Source organism: Dendronephthya gigantea, unplaced genomic scaffold (genome assembly GCF_004324835.1).
Source record: "Dendronephthya gigantea isolate DGI-Jeju-01 unplaced genomic scaffold, DenGig_1.0 000002F, whole genome shotgun sequence".
NCBI classification, from domain to species: domain Eukaryota; kingdom Metazoa; phylum Cnidaria; class Anthozoa; order Malacalcyonacea; family Nephtheidae; genus Dendronephthya; species Dendronephthya gigantea.
The window spans coordinates 3,391,049-3,406,914 of NW_021163012.1; the positions used below are offsets into that span (position 1 = coordinate 3,391,049).

Sequence of the window (15,866 nt, forward strand, 5' to 3'; positions counted from 1 at the left end):
ACAATGAATGAATACGCGAGACGGTGTCCAGAATACAAATTGATGTTATTTATTTTGAGGAGGATTTAACCGGAGGAAATATAAACGGACACCTCTGTACTCTTTGTTTCGATCTTGAGCTAATAAGTTTTTATTTAATTCTCTTGCAGCAAGCAGATGACCCACAGTTATGTTACAATGGAGAGATTGTGTTTGCTTTGAAGTTTGTCCCGCCCTCGGCGCTCGTGGAGAGCTCTAAGAAGAAGAAGAAGAAGAAAAAGTCCGAAGACGAGAAGGGAGAACTTCATGTAAATATCATCGAAGCAAGCAACCTCCTAGCTAAAGATTCTAACGGTTTTTCTGATCCATTTTGCAAAAGGTGAAGGGTGATATATTGTATTGGTATACCTAGCTGAGCGTCTTACTAATTTAGCTAGAAAGAATAGCGATCTCTATATGCTACGATCAATATATATCTAATAGTTGTAACTAGGTTTCCTCGTGTAGAAACACTGGATCTATAAGAGATTATCGTTACTAGACCTCTAGCAAGAACAGTTTAGAATTGATAGAGCCATCCAGTATAAATAAAGTTAGTTTAGTTTAGGTTTCCTCCTGTAGTAACACTAAATCAATAAGAGATGATCCTTACTGGACCACTTGGAAGAACAGTTTAGAACTGATAAAGCAAACCAGTAAAGGCGTTTTGTATTTGGTTTTTCAAACAAAAGTGATCTTTGTTCATGTTCTCTTTACTGGAAAAATTGTTTTGTATATTATCTTTTGTCAGAACCGACTACTGTAGTCACACCAGAGCAAGATAGCGCGGAGAAGCTGCCAACCATATAATTCAAGTTTTGTAATTATTAATTACCTTCTCTGATAATTTCAGTTATCTGCTGCCAGACAAAAGTAAGAAAACCAAACAGAAAACGCCTGTTGTGAAGAAAAGTCTAAATCCAAAGTGGAACCACCACTTTGTCTACGAAAACGTGACGCATGAAGAACTCATGGACAGAGTTCTCGAGCTGACGATTTGGGATTTCGATCGGGGGTCTAGTAACGAGTTTCTCGGCGGTGTACGTTTAGGACTGGGGACTGGTCTTAAGGAATGGGACGACTCTACGTCCGAGGAGCAAGCCGCTTGGAATAAGATGTTGAATCATCAGAATGATTGGAATCAGGTCACTTTGATCCTACGTGAGCACATGGGAAGCCATAAGTAAGCGATTTCTGTTTGTTCAATGTCATTCGCGTTGTTGTTTTGTTTACCAATAGTTGTTGTGTTCGTTTTGTTTATGTATAATCTTTTCTTTGTGGAGTTTTGTTTGTACACAATCCATATCATGTGCGGTGAAACATTTGTTGAGTTTATCGATAATGGCAAAACTTGAAAGGAATTAGCGATTAAATTACCTTTGTCGGGGGGGGGGAGGTTTGTGAGAACCCGGGTGGGAAAGGGGGGTTATACCCTGTCGATACTTGCGAAGAGGAACTAGGTCCAATCTAGTTGAGGAAGAGCTCGAGGACATAATATCTTCCGCGGCGCCGAGCGATTTAATTTAATATCTATTTCCCGACAAGTCATGTTAATAGTTTGTAGTATTGTTACCTTGTCTCTGAAGATAATTTAGAGAACTATGGTAAGATTGGTTGTTACATAGTTGAGGAAACGTGTCTTTACAGTCTCTCTTAACCCTTTTCTTTTAAATGTTCCCGGAAAATTTTGTAAACAACAAAGAATTTCTTCGTATTTTGAGAAACAATTCCAGTGTTCCTTTCGTGCAATTCTGTTCATCATGGCGTACGTTACGTATGTTAGTAAGAAGTATATCTATCGCGGAAAAAAGTACAGCTATTCTATAAAAGGTGACACTTTATATCCGGAATTTTCCATTTTCCTTGCAAATCCAGGAAAAATTTAAACGTAAACAAAATCCTTTGTATTTTACTTAATTTCCGGCGATATTGAAAGGGGAAAGAGAAAATTGGAGAAAATACGAGGCGATTATGGTATTAGCTTAATTTTTCTAAATTTATCGGGAAACACCTATAGAGGTTGCTTCCAGGCAACCAGCCTCACTTTAATAATTTGCTTTCCTAATTTTTCTAACAATTTACGCATACATTGGGTTTTGAGTTCTTTGCGATCGTTATTAGAAATAATTACATACGCATTAATTTTTGTAACTTTTTTTTCCAAATATATTTTCGTAAATACATGCACACAGCATCGCACATTTTGCACGATTTTTCAGTTAATTTGTCGTATACGATGTTCACTCAATGTTTGTAGTAGATTTATTTTGTGAAGGATACATTATTTTGTGAGAACACATTTATATTTTTGTTGAGAACACATGTACTTTGATGAGTTTTCTTTGTACGTAGCCTATATTTGGGACATGAGTAGTTGTGCCAACGATTCTTGGCGTCATGGTAGAATTGTTTAATAAAGTGAAATATGAATCAACGGATAATACGACTAATAACTAATAGAAATTGAGAGACAAGCTGTTTTTCGTGCAAGTGCAGGGGTGTCCTGAAATGCAAAATTAAGGTTTAAAGGCAAAAAAAGGTTTTAGCTCGTTTGGAGTCTCAAGCAGCTTCTATCTTTATTCCCGTTAAGGCCCGTTTACACTAGCAACTTTTGCTGCGATTTTATGTGCGATTTTCTTCTTTTGACAGATGTGAACGAGTAGATTATAGTTACTGATGTTCAAATAAGAGTTCTCATTATTCGAAGCATTCGTAACTAATTACTCATTCACATCTATCAAAAGACGAAAATCGCACATTAAATCGCAGCAAAAATTGCAGCAAAAATTGCAAGTGTAAACGAGCTTTACATAAGAGCATACATTACTGATTTACTGTCATGAACTGATTGCCACATTTAGTCGTAGTTTTCATGAGCAAGTCATTTTCACCGATGGAAAATACTGAGGATGTAAATTTGTCTTGAACTCGGTCATTGTTGACTGCACATACATTGAAATATTCTATCACATCAGCCACCCTAAACTCGTTCACGACACTCGCAAATAAAAGCAGTGCCTAGGGTAAGTTCTGACAATAGGAGCTTTCGATAGTTTTGGTTTTTTGGGCACCTGGAACCATCATATTCTGCACTATCGCGTTTTATCACAACATCATTATTCACACTGTCTTATTTCAGTGCCGCATGCAAGATCCGTTTTAAGGCTAGTTTTGGACAGGACAGGAAAGTGTCCTTTGTATAAAAGCCGCCTGGGAACTCACCGACAAAGGAAATTTTCCTGTCCGTTCCGATCCAAAGGAGATTTTTCCTGAGTGGAAACTAGCCTTTATACGCCGTATTTTACATGCATGTGCCGAACACAATAGAAATAGTAAATAATGAGGCATTCCATCTCATTATCTTTTGTCTACAATGTACGTATTTGGCACATTTAATACACTACGCATGAAACACGTCTAAGATTCATATACAGGGTGTATCAAAAAAAAGGAGACCTTTAGAAATCAAGCTATTGTTAAAATTTGAATGTCTTTTCAATTGCATTTGCACATATGCTAAACCGTAGTGCGTGAAATATTGATGGCATGCATGCATACATTAGAAAAAGGAGACCTTTAGAAAATGAATTGACGTTGGTACACAAGCTTGTCTGCTCCTGGGAATTTGAAAATAACTTTAATTGCATAAGGACCCAAAATAACGACCCAAAAATATTCAAATGACTAAGCACAAACGACTAAGCACGAGAGCGATAACAGTATGCGTGGTAAATTGCATTAGCTGTTCCTTCAAAACGTGAACAAATATTTTTAAATTAATTTTTAACACTGCGTACGATTATTGGGGCTGTTCACATGAGTTAGAATTGACTTTGAATCCGGAATGGCTCAGCATCCCATTTTACAAACCCTGGCTATTAAAATGTTTACATGAGTCAGGAATGAATTACAACTTGATCTGACACAGAGTCACTTGACATTTCGATCCGGATTGAAAATTACTGATAAATTGAACATCAATAGAACTGAATGTCATGGACCATGACCTCCAACGTGGCCTCCATTTCTCTCAACACAAACTACCGGACGCTTGTGCATATCGCGAACTGCTTTTCTGATGACGGTAGGCTGGGTATAAGTTAAGACTACAAAAACTCTTTTCTCCGAAGTCAGTTAAACCATTTTTGTACTGGTAGTGTGCTTAGTCATTTGAATATTTTTTGGTCGTTGTTTTTCCTTGTGCTATGAAAGTTATTTTCAAATTCCCAGGAGCAGACAATCTTGTGTACAAACGTCAATTCATTTGCTAATGAATGCATGCATGCCATCAATATTTCACGCACTACGGTTCAGCATATGTGCAAATGCAATTGAAAAGGCATTCAAATCTTAACAATAGCTTGATTTCTAAAGGTCTCCTTTTTTTTGATACACCCTGTATTTCCTGCGAGACTTTATCGATCCAGTTAGCATATTGCACACTTTATCCGGTTATTATTCAATCATTTATTCCATATTCATACCGTGATAAAACGCATATATACGAGTGCCACGTGCTAATATTCAGATATTTCCCGCGAGACTTCATACTATTGATACTCGAAAAGCAGCAAGGTTTATTAAGAAGGCGCGGTCAGCCGAAGCAAAGGTTTTATCATCCATCGTGCCAGACGATGACGGACGACACGCTTTAACTGCGCCAGCCAGATTTCATCGCAGAAGATTCCATTTTCGAGTGCACGCAGGGGTTTTTTTCTATAGACAGGACGGCAAACACCTCATCCACATTCAGGCAAGTCACTTGAGATATTTCTCTTGCTTTTTGTTATATTTCTCCTCTCAAGAGCTTCACAATGACAGCGCTAAGTGTTTGCCGTTCATGGCATGATGTATACATATTATACCTGCGGTCATTTGGCTCTTGAGAGGACGTATTGTATGCTGTGGTTGATTTCAAAATGTCTTCTTTCGCTGTAGATTTTGAACTCGAGCCCATCCAAGATCATCGCGTTGTATTTAGCAAAGGTAATTATATTTTCCAGGCGTTTTCCAATTTTATATTTAATATACGATGCCAACTTCGAGTTCCGTGCTGTTTGTGATTTACATATATAGTTTGTTTGTTTGAGTTCCACGGCGTTCAACGCTGCCTACGATGTGGCTAGATTTCATCGCTTACTATCTCTTGTCTTTCGCGTGGTGGTCATCACCGTACTGACCTGAAACACCTAAAAACACGATCCAACAACAAGATTCTTTCGCTGTATTTTGGGAAAGATTTGAGCAATGAACTGGTCCTTTTCAATTTATACAAATTTCCTCTTCACGTAAGCCTATGTAGCTTTTTGTGCTTGGTATGCGAAATTGATTCTATCGACAGAGTTAATCATCAGTTTTAGGCATCAGGCGTTTTACATTTTGAATGAGGAAGCTCTTTGTATTTGGGATCGGATTTGGCAATAGCCAATATACAATTGTTTGTGATGAATTTCTCATCGATTGCATGCTGGAATCGTACTTTGAGATTAGTTAGTGTTATCTTATTTACAATGAAATACGAGTTCCATACTGCACATCGCGATCTAAAAATCTCTGCCCCCGATCCAATTTTGTTGTGTCAATTTTTGACGTATGGAATTTATCCTGTTATATAAGGCACTACTGCATTGCATTGCCTTCAGTTGATTTGCTGCCTGTATATACATTGTAAGCCTATAGCCTATAAAACATCCATCAGAAATAAATTGGATCCGAAAAAAATTGTCTTGTGAACAAACCTTTGGCCAATTGGGCAACATCAAATTTTAAACTCGGCCTTTAGAAAACCTTTTTGTACTAAAATAAAGAATTCTTGTGTACCCAACAGGGCTTTACTGTTTGTTTATTAATAAACCTTTGTTATCGAAGTGGATATCTTCTTAGAATAAAGTTCCCTGGAGGGAGAGTTTTTTCTTTATAGCGCATGCGTTTTGCGACGGAAGCCATATATTGTTGTAATTCTTGTCGGTCCAAAGTCCTGAGGAAGGTTTTCCTGGACGAAACTGCTAGAAACGATATAAGCTCGTTAAACCACTAACCTCATTCAAACGCATTCCTTCGACGTTTAATTGACGTTGGAGTATTAAATACCTCGTAAATTCGTCATTAGTCAAGGCCCACTTACCCTGAGGCTTTGAAAAACAAAGCTCAATATATCTGTTTGGGATTGGCTTTGTTTGGCTCTGTTTGTTGCTTCGATTCAGAATGTCTGTGTTCATGGGTGTTTTGTAAAACCTCTTTCAGTATTTTGTTCGGGAACTTTGCTTTTGATTTTCTCGACACACCGTGACGCGGAATTTGGGATTGTTGTTGTTGGGGTACAAGATTTTGTATTACCTTTGTTAAAAACTGTATGCGACGAGTTGCATAGATATGCGAATGCTTGAAATATTTACCGGTAATATGAGGTTTTTTATCCATTATGTATATCATTATACTCACAAACAACTATATCAGGTCACTGTAAACTTTTCTCTCGTATAATTCATATTGTTTTTTTTAGGAAATAAATATGGATTTATTTCGTGTTGAAACTGGGACTATTCCAGGTCGGAGTTGTAGCGAGGAGACGATGCCTATGTTAAAACGAGGTTCAAAGAAGGATGAACTACCACTTAACTCGAAAGCATTCCTTATTCACGATTCCCTTGCTTGCATTGCAAATATAACGTTGAAGTTCGCCGAACCCACTAATCAAGCTAAGGCAAGTACTTGCGATTCTAAACATCTCATCCTGACGTATGTGATTTTCTAGATTTGCTGGCAGAAGCATGACTATTGGTTCCCATATATTAGTTCCTGTACTATAGCGAAAATCGCTTTGTCGCTGACTAAATTACTTAATATGAAATCCGATGAGAATAAACTATTTCTACAAGAACGAATAACTTTATTTAGTTCAAGACATTTTTCAACTCTGAAAATACCCGATTATTACATTATTTTAACATGTAAACTGTCAAATGCGTTTTCATCCATAGATTCTGAAAAACTTATCGCTTTTTTAAAGATTTCAGAATTACTAGTGGCTAGCACAGACCGGTTCGGATTTGCCACAATTAAATTGCAGCTGGACCATATATGGCATGCAGCTGTGACTGGAGAGATTAAGATTTACTATCAAAGTAACTTATCTGTGTGCAATCATTTGAATATGCAAAAGAAATTTTACTTTTCCCACGGTTGACTGGCTATCATTTGCGCGCATCTGTCTTTGTTTTGTCTACACTCGAGCAGTTGTAGCTTGTCTAATGCAGTAAAACACAAATAAACACTTTTATTTTTGGGGTATTTTATACATATTACATGATATGACTCTGGCAACCTAGCTTAGTTTAATGCTACATCCAGGCTCAGACATGCAGATCAGTGGGTTTAGTTCTGGCAAATTTTCACAAAATTTTCAATCCCATGCTGCAAAGTGTTATGAAGCTGACAATCTCTTTCCATTTCACAGAATTATCCAATCCAACCGACTTCACCGGTGAGACACGAGTCGAATTCCCCTGAAGTACCGGAATACCGACAATTGTCCCCAAAGAACCTAGAGGACCCTGCATCTCGTATCGGCGAGAACCTGCCTACCAAAACTATCGATAATGAAACTTCTAAACTACCTCATCAACCTTCAACGTCTTCGGCCTCTTTAACGGGTGATTCACCTCCTGTTTCGGGCAAGAAAAAAACATTGGGAGAATTGGCAAAAGAATGGAATGCTAACCAGGTAAACTAAACTAATTTTAAATTCTAAACTGTTCTTCCTAGAGGTCCAGTAAGGATCATCTCTTATTGATCCAGTGTTACTACAGAAGGAACCTAAACTAAACTAACTTTGTCTATACTGGATAGCACTAACAGTTCTAAACTGTTCTTCCTAGAGGTCCAGTAAGGATCATCTCTTATTGATCCAGTGTTACTACAGAAGGAACCTAAACTAAACTAACTTTGTCTATACTGGATAGCACTAACAGTTCTAAACTGTTCTTCCTAGAGGTCCAGTAAGGATCATCTCTTATTGATCCAGTGTTTCTACAGGAGGAAGCCTAAACTAAACTAACTTCATATATACTGGATAGCTCTGTCAGTTCTTAACTCTTCCCAAAAATCCATTGTCATCATAGAGGAAGCCTAACCTGAATTATACCTTATTCATACTACAAACCTCTTTAAGTTTTCAGATTTATCTTCAGCATATGGTATCGATAAAAATACTTCCTAGTTTCTATTACTTCTCCTTCACTGGGTCGTGTTTCAATGTATCTTTCCTAATCTGTTTAGAATCCTGGTCCAGTTCAAGTAACAGCTCAGGAATCAAATGAAAGCAAATCATCGCCACCCCCCGGCGTTGATGACGTCGATCATACCCTGGTACGACACAGTACTTACTACTCAACTTCCTCGTCTACTCAGGGCCGGTCAAGCCACGAATGCAGGCTCGAAAATAAACTTAAGGCGAGACGTCATTTAAATCGCAACGAAGTGCGTCAAGAGAGGAAAAACAGTCCCCCATTAATCAGATATACATGCGGCATTGAAAATTCGAATAACAATTGACCAAGGTGTAAAATTATAAAAGGACGGAGAGTAGCGTTAGATATACTTGAATCAAATGTTTAAATATAAAAATGACATGTCTATTGCAAACCAATTAAAGACCTATAATTAGATAGATAATGAATATAATTTAAATGGTAAAAATATAATATAAAAGAAGCGTGAATCAATAATTACATATAGTTCTTATATAATGGTTCTTTGTAATGCTTAAACTGTAAAGTTCGTTTTTCCATCCCAAGGTATTTCTTGGTGAACGTTATCAATGTGATTTTGTTGTGCACGTTTTTGACGTGGTTTGAGTAGTGGTTTATTCACCACCATGGTAAATAATTGGAAAGATGGCCGATATTAAACTTAAAATAAAATTCGTTTGCGTTGCCATTTTGGGTGGCAAGAGATTATCAATTAGTTGCTAGAAATTCTATACTAAGACTTCACGGCCCTAATAAAATAACAAGCAAAACTTCAAGATACATGACTATACTACCATCTCATGCAGTTGCATTGCATCTTTCCTTTTACGTAACTGTACTTTGTAATTAATTTGCCATCCAAAATGACGGGAATCGTACTTAGTGGGTTTGCTCAATATGCGCCGTAAGAAAAAAAATTTTTTCGCATGGTACGGTAAATATAGGCGCATTATTAGAGAACTTTGCAGGACTTTCTTACACACATTTAACAACTCTGCAACCAATTTAACTTTGCCTGTCCACGCTAGAATCTTTCTTGTACGCGTTCTTAACGAAAGCAGACTTTAATGTAAAGCATGGATATCTTTTCTAGAGCCTCTTACAACTAAGTTAGAATGTATATAGCTATATATCGCCAATTAATTTCATGCTGCTTCTAGATTGAATGCTATATTGCAGCAATCTCTCTTGTATTACTAAAATCCAATCCATCGCTTTTCTCCTTTCTGTGGTAGCTACTTAGCCGACCTCAGGGGGTTAAAAAGAATAGCCTGGAACTCTTGCACTATTCACAATGGTCCACAACGAATTACTTGCATTTATCGTCTCAATCAAAACTCGTGAATATAATACTTAATTTCTTTATTACAAATAACTGTGAAATTAATTTAATTGAACTACCATAATACCATCGATAATATTACCTAACTTAAAATCCCTAAAATGAGGTTTGTTAGTAAATCTAATAATTTTTAATAATTATTTTATTCTTGAATCCTTAATTTATATCTTCTATTCATGTAAAACAAATAAATAAACTGTGAATAATATGGTATGGGTTTCCTAAACCAAATTTTAATTACCCAGTGTGTTAAGTGGTTGCATGGTCTGGAAACTCAAATTTCGATTTTGCAGATAAAAATTTCGACGTTTGAAACTAGTTCTACACTGCATGAATGTTGAGATAACTTTGTGTATTTAATAAATATTTTGTGCATCAAAATTCCTTCACCTTACTGCATGAGTAATTCATCGAGGTGATGGCAAAGAAAATCTTGTATATTTGCTTTCTTGTTAAAAAAATCGTTTTTTTTCAACCTGCATGAACATGAAACAAAGCACAGTTAACCAAAGTTAGAACGAGTTTCCAGATCTTGTCTTGATCGACCATATACAACTCGCGTTTAAATTAATTTTTTTATCCTAATAAAGAACTCAATAGAAGCTATTTATTGTATTTTTTACTTATCTTACTGAAATTATATGTTGGAGATTTTAATATATTTGGTAATTTTCCTGTATGTATCTTGTTTTGATATACGTTACCATTTTTTTAGGTCAACCGGATTTCTTTCGAACACTGGACTGGATCCAAACTTAGTGGAGATTAAACCAGTCAGACCGGTAGGTCATTACGAGAAAATCCCCTGTGAGACAGAAAAACTATAACTAGAATACAGTATCCTTCATCATCATTGCCATCCACCATCATTTCCCTTCATATGGTTAAATATTATCCACCTTTATCAATCATATAACGACTGTCATTCACGACCATGATCACGTTCTATACTCAATCATCAACCATTATCCACCGTCATCCACCTTCATTCTAGCATACGTATCATCGTCAACTATTTACTATTGTCAACTTGTGTATTTTAATCCAGGCAGAAGGATCAAAATTTCAGTTAGAAAAAATAGTTTCATTCATGAAAGCTTGATTCATGCAAAAAAAAAATTTAAAAAATGTTGAATTGTGTCTTGTAAGAATCATATTAATTGTATTCTCAAGACAAGATGTCGTGCTTATTCGAAGTTTGTTTTTTGCTTTACTTTTAAATTGTCCGCATAATACATCTTTTTCCCGTAATAGCCTCTGGATCCATATCTCACGGAAAAATTATCCCAGTCTCCCGATCAGGAGCTGATAAGACATCACGAGTACCACAGTCCACATGAATCCAAGATTGCGTTGGCGATGAGATTGTCGAACGATAAATCAAAGAAAGAGACGCCAGAGCCTCCCTCCTCTGGCGCCAGGACAATGACCTTGGCTGAACTTGCAAGTTTAGGCCCCAAGAACAAGGTAGACATTCAATCGTTTTTTTTAAGAGGCAGAAGTTAGTGCTATGGCTTATGCAGTATGCAAGCGCCCTGTAGTCATCGTTTTTTTTTTAAATATCCCAACAGTGATAGATTCGATAAAAATGTCCACTAGCGTTTCGGTTTATCTCAAGGGCTTTCAGTAACTTCATCGCTGTTGACTACATGATAATCCTCTTATTTCCTCCAGGAAAGGTCCACATCATCACCAACAATTAATTCCGAAGCGCCGCGATCCTCCACCCACCCATCCGCTACGTCCAACCCCGCGCCTATCATAACCACTCCAGAAGTGGAAGAAATATCCACAGATACGGACACAGCTGCTGACCCTCTGGTCCGTCATAGCGAGTTCTACAAAGGTTCGACTACGGTGATGCGTCGTCCCTCCTCAGACAATCAACTCTTCTCTCAAGAGCCCAGTGAACGTGGTGGTTCTACACTCTCTGATTTAATACAGCAAAAGGATCGCGATAATGATGTAAATATTTACAAATATTTAAGGAATGCTCCATCACATCGTACAAACTATACTTCTAGTTGTATTATATCATTAATTTTTTCCAGCGAAGATCATTTATGTGGAAAATAACTTTATCAGTTCTAAACTGTTCTTTCTAGAGGTCCAGCAAGGATAATCTCGTATTGGTCTAGTGTTACCACTGAAGGAAACCTGGACCATCTTTATTTGTACTACATATCTAACCATCTTTATTTGTACTACATATCTAACCATCTTTATTTGTACTACATATCTAACCATCTTTATTTGTACTACATATAGTTATTGTTATCAACTGAGTTGATGTATATCCTTTAAATCCTTTCATAAAGTTCCTAATATATGTATTTTAAAAAATCCTTTAGAGTCTTCTCGGAAGCAATCTGAGCGTCGACAACGAATGGATGGTAAGATATTTTAAATAAATTTGTCGATCCTAAACTAATATATTTATAATAGCACTTGTAGTTCTTTCTAGAAGTCCAGTAAGGATAATCTTTTATTGATCCAGTGTTACTACAGGAGGAAACCTAAACTAAACTAACTTTATTTATACTTGATAGCTCTATCAGTTCTAAACTGTTCTTCCTAGAGGTCCAGTAAGGATCATCTCTTATTGATCCAGTATTACTATAGAAGGAAATCTAAACTGAACTAACTTTATCTATATCGGCTAGTTCGTTATTCATAAAATGTAATCAGTACCTATGTTTTTGATTACAGATGCTTTATATTGAATTTATCACCTTTTTTTTCCTAATAAAGGGAAGCCGTGAAAGTATTTACAGCAACGACGGTGTATATGGCAACAATGACGTCAACGGAGAGATATCGATTAGTTACCAGTATTTCAAAGGGAATTTTAAAATTAAAATATTTGAAGCGCGTGGTCTGACCGCCGTCGACAAAACACAAAACACATCAAATCCGTAAGTCATGACTTCTTCAATCATGTTAGAAGTAGCCAATCATACTGCCTTGTTCATGTCACGTGATGGTGTTTTTCAAACCTAGATACGTCAAAGTATACCTGCTGCCAGATCAAAGTCGGACTGGAAAACGGAAGACAAAAATGAAATATGGAACACTTGATCCCGAGTACAATGAAGAAATGCTGGTAATTCTGTATAGAAGATTACTATTTGTTTAAAACTGTTTAAAAAATGCTCTAAACCTGTTCGGATCTTGTCCTCACTTTATAAAGGCTTACCGCCCATTTCTCTATTTTTTAATGTTTAGTATAAAATAAGCACGTCCGAGTTGATAAGACGTACAATTTGGGTCAGTGTCTGGCACTATGATAGATTTGGAAGAAATGAGTTTCTGGGTGAAACGAGAATTCCTTTGGGAGATTATCAAGGTTGCGAAGTAGCGCCGGACTGGTACCCATTATTGCCTAATGTAAGTTACATGTGTGGGTCATGTTAAAATCTGAAGACCGTGTGATTTTGTCTTACCTAAGCTTTACCTTTTCTTACCTCAACTCACATTACATTGCCTTAGTTTACCTCACCTCACCTCACCTCACCTCACCTCACCTCACCTCACCTCACCTCACCTCACCTCACCTCACCTCACCACATTTCACCTCACCACACCTCACCTCACCACACCACACCACATCTCACCTCACCTTACCACACCTCACCTCACCTCACCAAATTTCACCACACCTCACCTCACCTCACCTCACCACATTTCACCTCACCACACCTCACCTCACCACACCACATCTCACCTCACCTCACCTCACCTCACCTCACCTCACCTCACCTCACCTCACCTCACCACATTTCACCTCACCACACCTCACCTCACCACACCACATCTCACCTCACCTTACCACACCTCACCTCACCTCACCAAATTTCACCACACCTCACCTCACCACACCTCACCACACCAGGCTCACCACACCAGGCTCACCTAGTCACCTTACCTTACCTTACCTTACCTTAACTACCTCACCTTACCTGACCTTATAGCGCGTTACTTGTCTTACTATTTCTTATCTACCCTTACGCAATTATAACCATAACTTTCAATTGACAGTAAAATATTCACCCATTTAGCAGTCCAAATCAAGCGATAATGACCAAGGTCAACTTGTGGTTGCCTTAATGTACTCCCCTGCAGACAAGAAACGAAAATCTGGACAGGGAGCTGGTAAACTTTACGTGAAAATGATTGAGGCAAGAAACCTTCCTGGCAAGGATGCTGATGGCTTGTCTGATCCATTTTGCAAGAGGTACGTTTGATTCCCCTTGTCCAAGTTTAAACTGAAAGAACTATTCAGTATAAAGGACGTTAGTTCAATTTTGGTTTTCCCCTGTCGCGACACTTGACAAGTGATTACTAACAAATGATTTTTACATGACATATTTAAAAGAAGTTAGTTTAGTTAAGGTTTCCTCCTGCAGCAACGCTGGATCGATAAGAGAAGATCCTCCCTGGATCTCTAGAATGAACAGTTGAGAACGATGAGAGCTATCTAGTATAAATAAAGTTTGTTTAGTTTTGGTTTTCTACTGTAGTATAAATGCTGAATAAGTAGGATGAAGAAAAGTTTAGAACTGATAGAGTCTACTAAATGTAGACACAGCGAAGACAATATAGGTAGAGGCTTTTTATATTTCCTTTTGGTTCTCTGTGGAAAGAATAGTGCAGCTTTCATTCATTGGGCTTTTTATGATGTGTTATCTCTTACAAATTTACAGCTACCTCCTGCCTGACCCTCAGAAAAAAAGCAAAAGAAAAACTCCTGTGAAAAAACGAAACTTAAATCCCCGATGGGATTACAAATTTACATACGACAATCTTACGTTGGACGAACTTCAACATCGTGTCCTTGAGTTGACCGTTTGGGATCACGATATAGGAACTAGTAACGACTTTCTAGGAGGAGTACGGATAGGCTTGGGAACTAGTGATGCATCATGGGACGATTGCACTGGGGAGGAAGTGAACCTTTGGCAGTTTTTGTTGTCAAAGCCCAACACATGGGCTGAGAGTACATTGCCCCTAAGAAGTGAAATGGGCAGCAGGAAAGGTTTACGGACTTAGGAACTGTGATTTGTGTTGCCCGTGAGTAGTTTTGGAGAGTATATTTTCTAATTATTGGCATGATTGAATGAGCCAATAGATGAGCCTTCGCGAAAAGGATCTTAATAGTTTATTAATTTTATTGATCTGTCGAACTATCTAGAAGTTTCCACAACGAAAACCGGGATGGTTGAAAAATACAAGAAATGATATTTGACTCTTTTGAGAGAATGAGAAATAAATTATTATCTGTCTACGTTTACAGTTTATTATTTTATTAATTTCACAATCAATAAAACAATTGAACTTGTAGTCAACATGACTGAATAGTCCAAAAAGTCCCATGTCCTGCCTACAGGCTACACATTAGACTGTAAAACACTAGATCAAGGGTCATATAAACATGTACGGGGTACGGGCCCAAAGATACCTTTTAGTTGGGGAAGATAAATAATTAGAATAAAAAATGATTTCGAATTCTCTCGAAAATCGCGAATTCTCCTCAGTCTGTGGGGCAGCACGCTACCCTACCTCGTACACCCATTACAGGCAGGAGTATACATCACAAAACAGACAAAAGGTACCATTTCAAGGTACCAAAGAATCAGCGACGTTTTCATGTTGGCATCAGATTATCGCGCTTGCCCTGTGGATATTAAGTTCGTTTTGGATGAAAAATAAAGGATTGCACAGAGCTCTGAGGAATGAGGATTGCTGACATGCTGTTGATTGCTGTTACAAGATCGTCAGTGTATTAACGCAGTAGAGCTACCTTAACAGGGCAATGGCAGCGCAACCAATCAAAATCCAGGATGACCGACGCGGGAACCAATCAAAAGGCTGTATTTATTGTAGAGCGGGAAAATATTGAAACCATGTTGAAACTGTGTTGAAAGTTGAAACGGAGGAGAATTCAGAAACCTTTCGTATTTTTAATAAACGTTTCGACGTTTTTAAAACCAGAAATCATTAATGCCTTTGAACCAATAAAGCGTTCTTATCATTTTAATCATTCAAGCGAGGAATGAATACTGTGACATGGTACCAATTTTCCACGGTGGACCTGCATTTGCGAATTGAAATCGTAAGTAAATTGTAAATTAAGGATAGTATAACGCAATTGTTTGTTCTAATTTTTTAACCGTCTTTACAAGTAAATTAGCGGTTATTTCAGATCAGTTTATGAAAGGAAATTCGCATTGAAATCCTTAAAATTGCAAGAGCAATTT

The 15,866-nt window shown here is 37.5% G+C and overlaps 2 protein-coding genes across 4 annotated transcripts in view; both read left to right on the forward strand.

The window, feature by feature from the left end:
* The window catches only part of LOC114534477, a 31,722-nt gene extending 16,827 nt beyond the window's left edge, over positions 1-14,895 (forward strand). Inside the window, exons 11-22 of one of the 2 annotated variants that reach the window (XM_028555935.1) lie at positions 150-358; positions 872-1,201; positions 10,325-10,391; positions 10,864-11,076; positions 11,284-11,574; positions 11,961-12,002; positions 12,361-12,524; positions 12,610-12,712; positions 12,835-12,996; positions 13,668-13,843; positions 14,313-14,679; positions 14,801-14,895. In XM_028555935.1, coding sequence (XP_028411736.1) covers positions 150-358; positions 872-1,201; positions 10,325-10,391; positions 10,864-11,076; positions 11,284-11,574; positions 11,961-12,002; positions 12,361-12,524; positions 12,610-12,712; positions 12,835-12,996; positions 13,668-13,843; positions 14,313-14,658 — 2,103 coding nt within the window. In that variant the 3' untranslated portion in view covers positions 14,659-14,679; positions 14,801-14,895. Of the gene's footprint in view, positions 1-149; positions 359-871; positions 1,202-10,324; positions 10,392-10,863; positions 11,077-11,283; positions 11,575-11,960; positions 12,003-12,360; positions 12,525-12,609; positions 12,713-12,834; positions 12,997-13,667; positions 13,844-14,312 lie in introns of both variants that reach the window. The other variant, XM_028555925.1, reaches the window with a different exon arrangement.
* Positions 4,400-10,300, forward strand: LOC114534519. Of its 2 annotated transcripts, none has more exons than XM_028555978.1 (4): positions 4,400-5,004; positions 6,521-6,721; positions 7,475-7,741; positions 8,296-10,300. In XM_028555978.1, exons 2-4 carry the CDS (start codon positions 6,530-6,532, stop codon positions 8,569-8,571), a joined length of 735 nt encoding a protein of 244 aa, XP_028411779.1. In that variant the 5' UTR covers positions 4,400-5,004; positions 6,521-6,529; the 3' UTR covers positions 8,572-10,300. The 2 variants fall into 2 exon arrangements, with proteins under 2 accessions (XP_028411779.1, XP_028411788.1); XM_028555987.1 differs by lacking the exon at positions 4,400-5,004 and adding an exon at positions 5,051-6,415 and having other exon boundaries at positions 8,296-10,299.
* Positions 14,896-15,866: the final 971 nt, after the last annotated feature.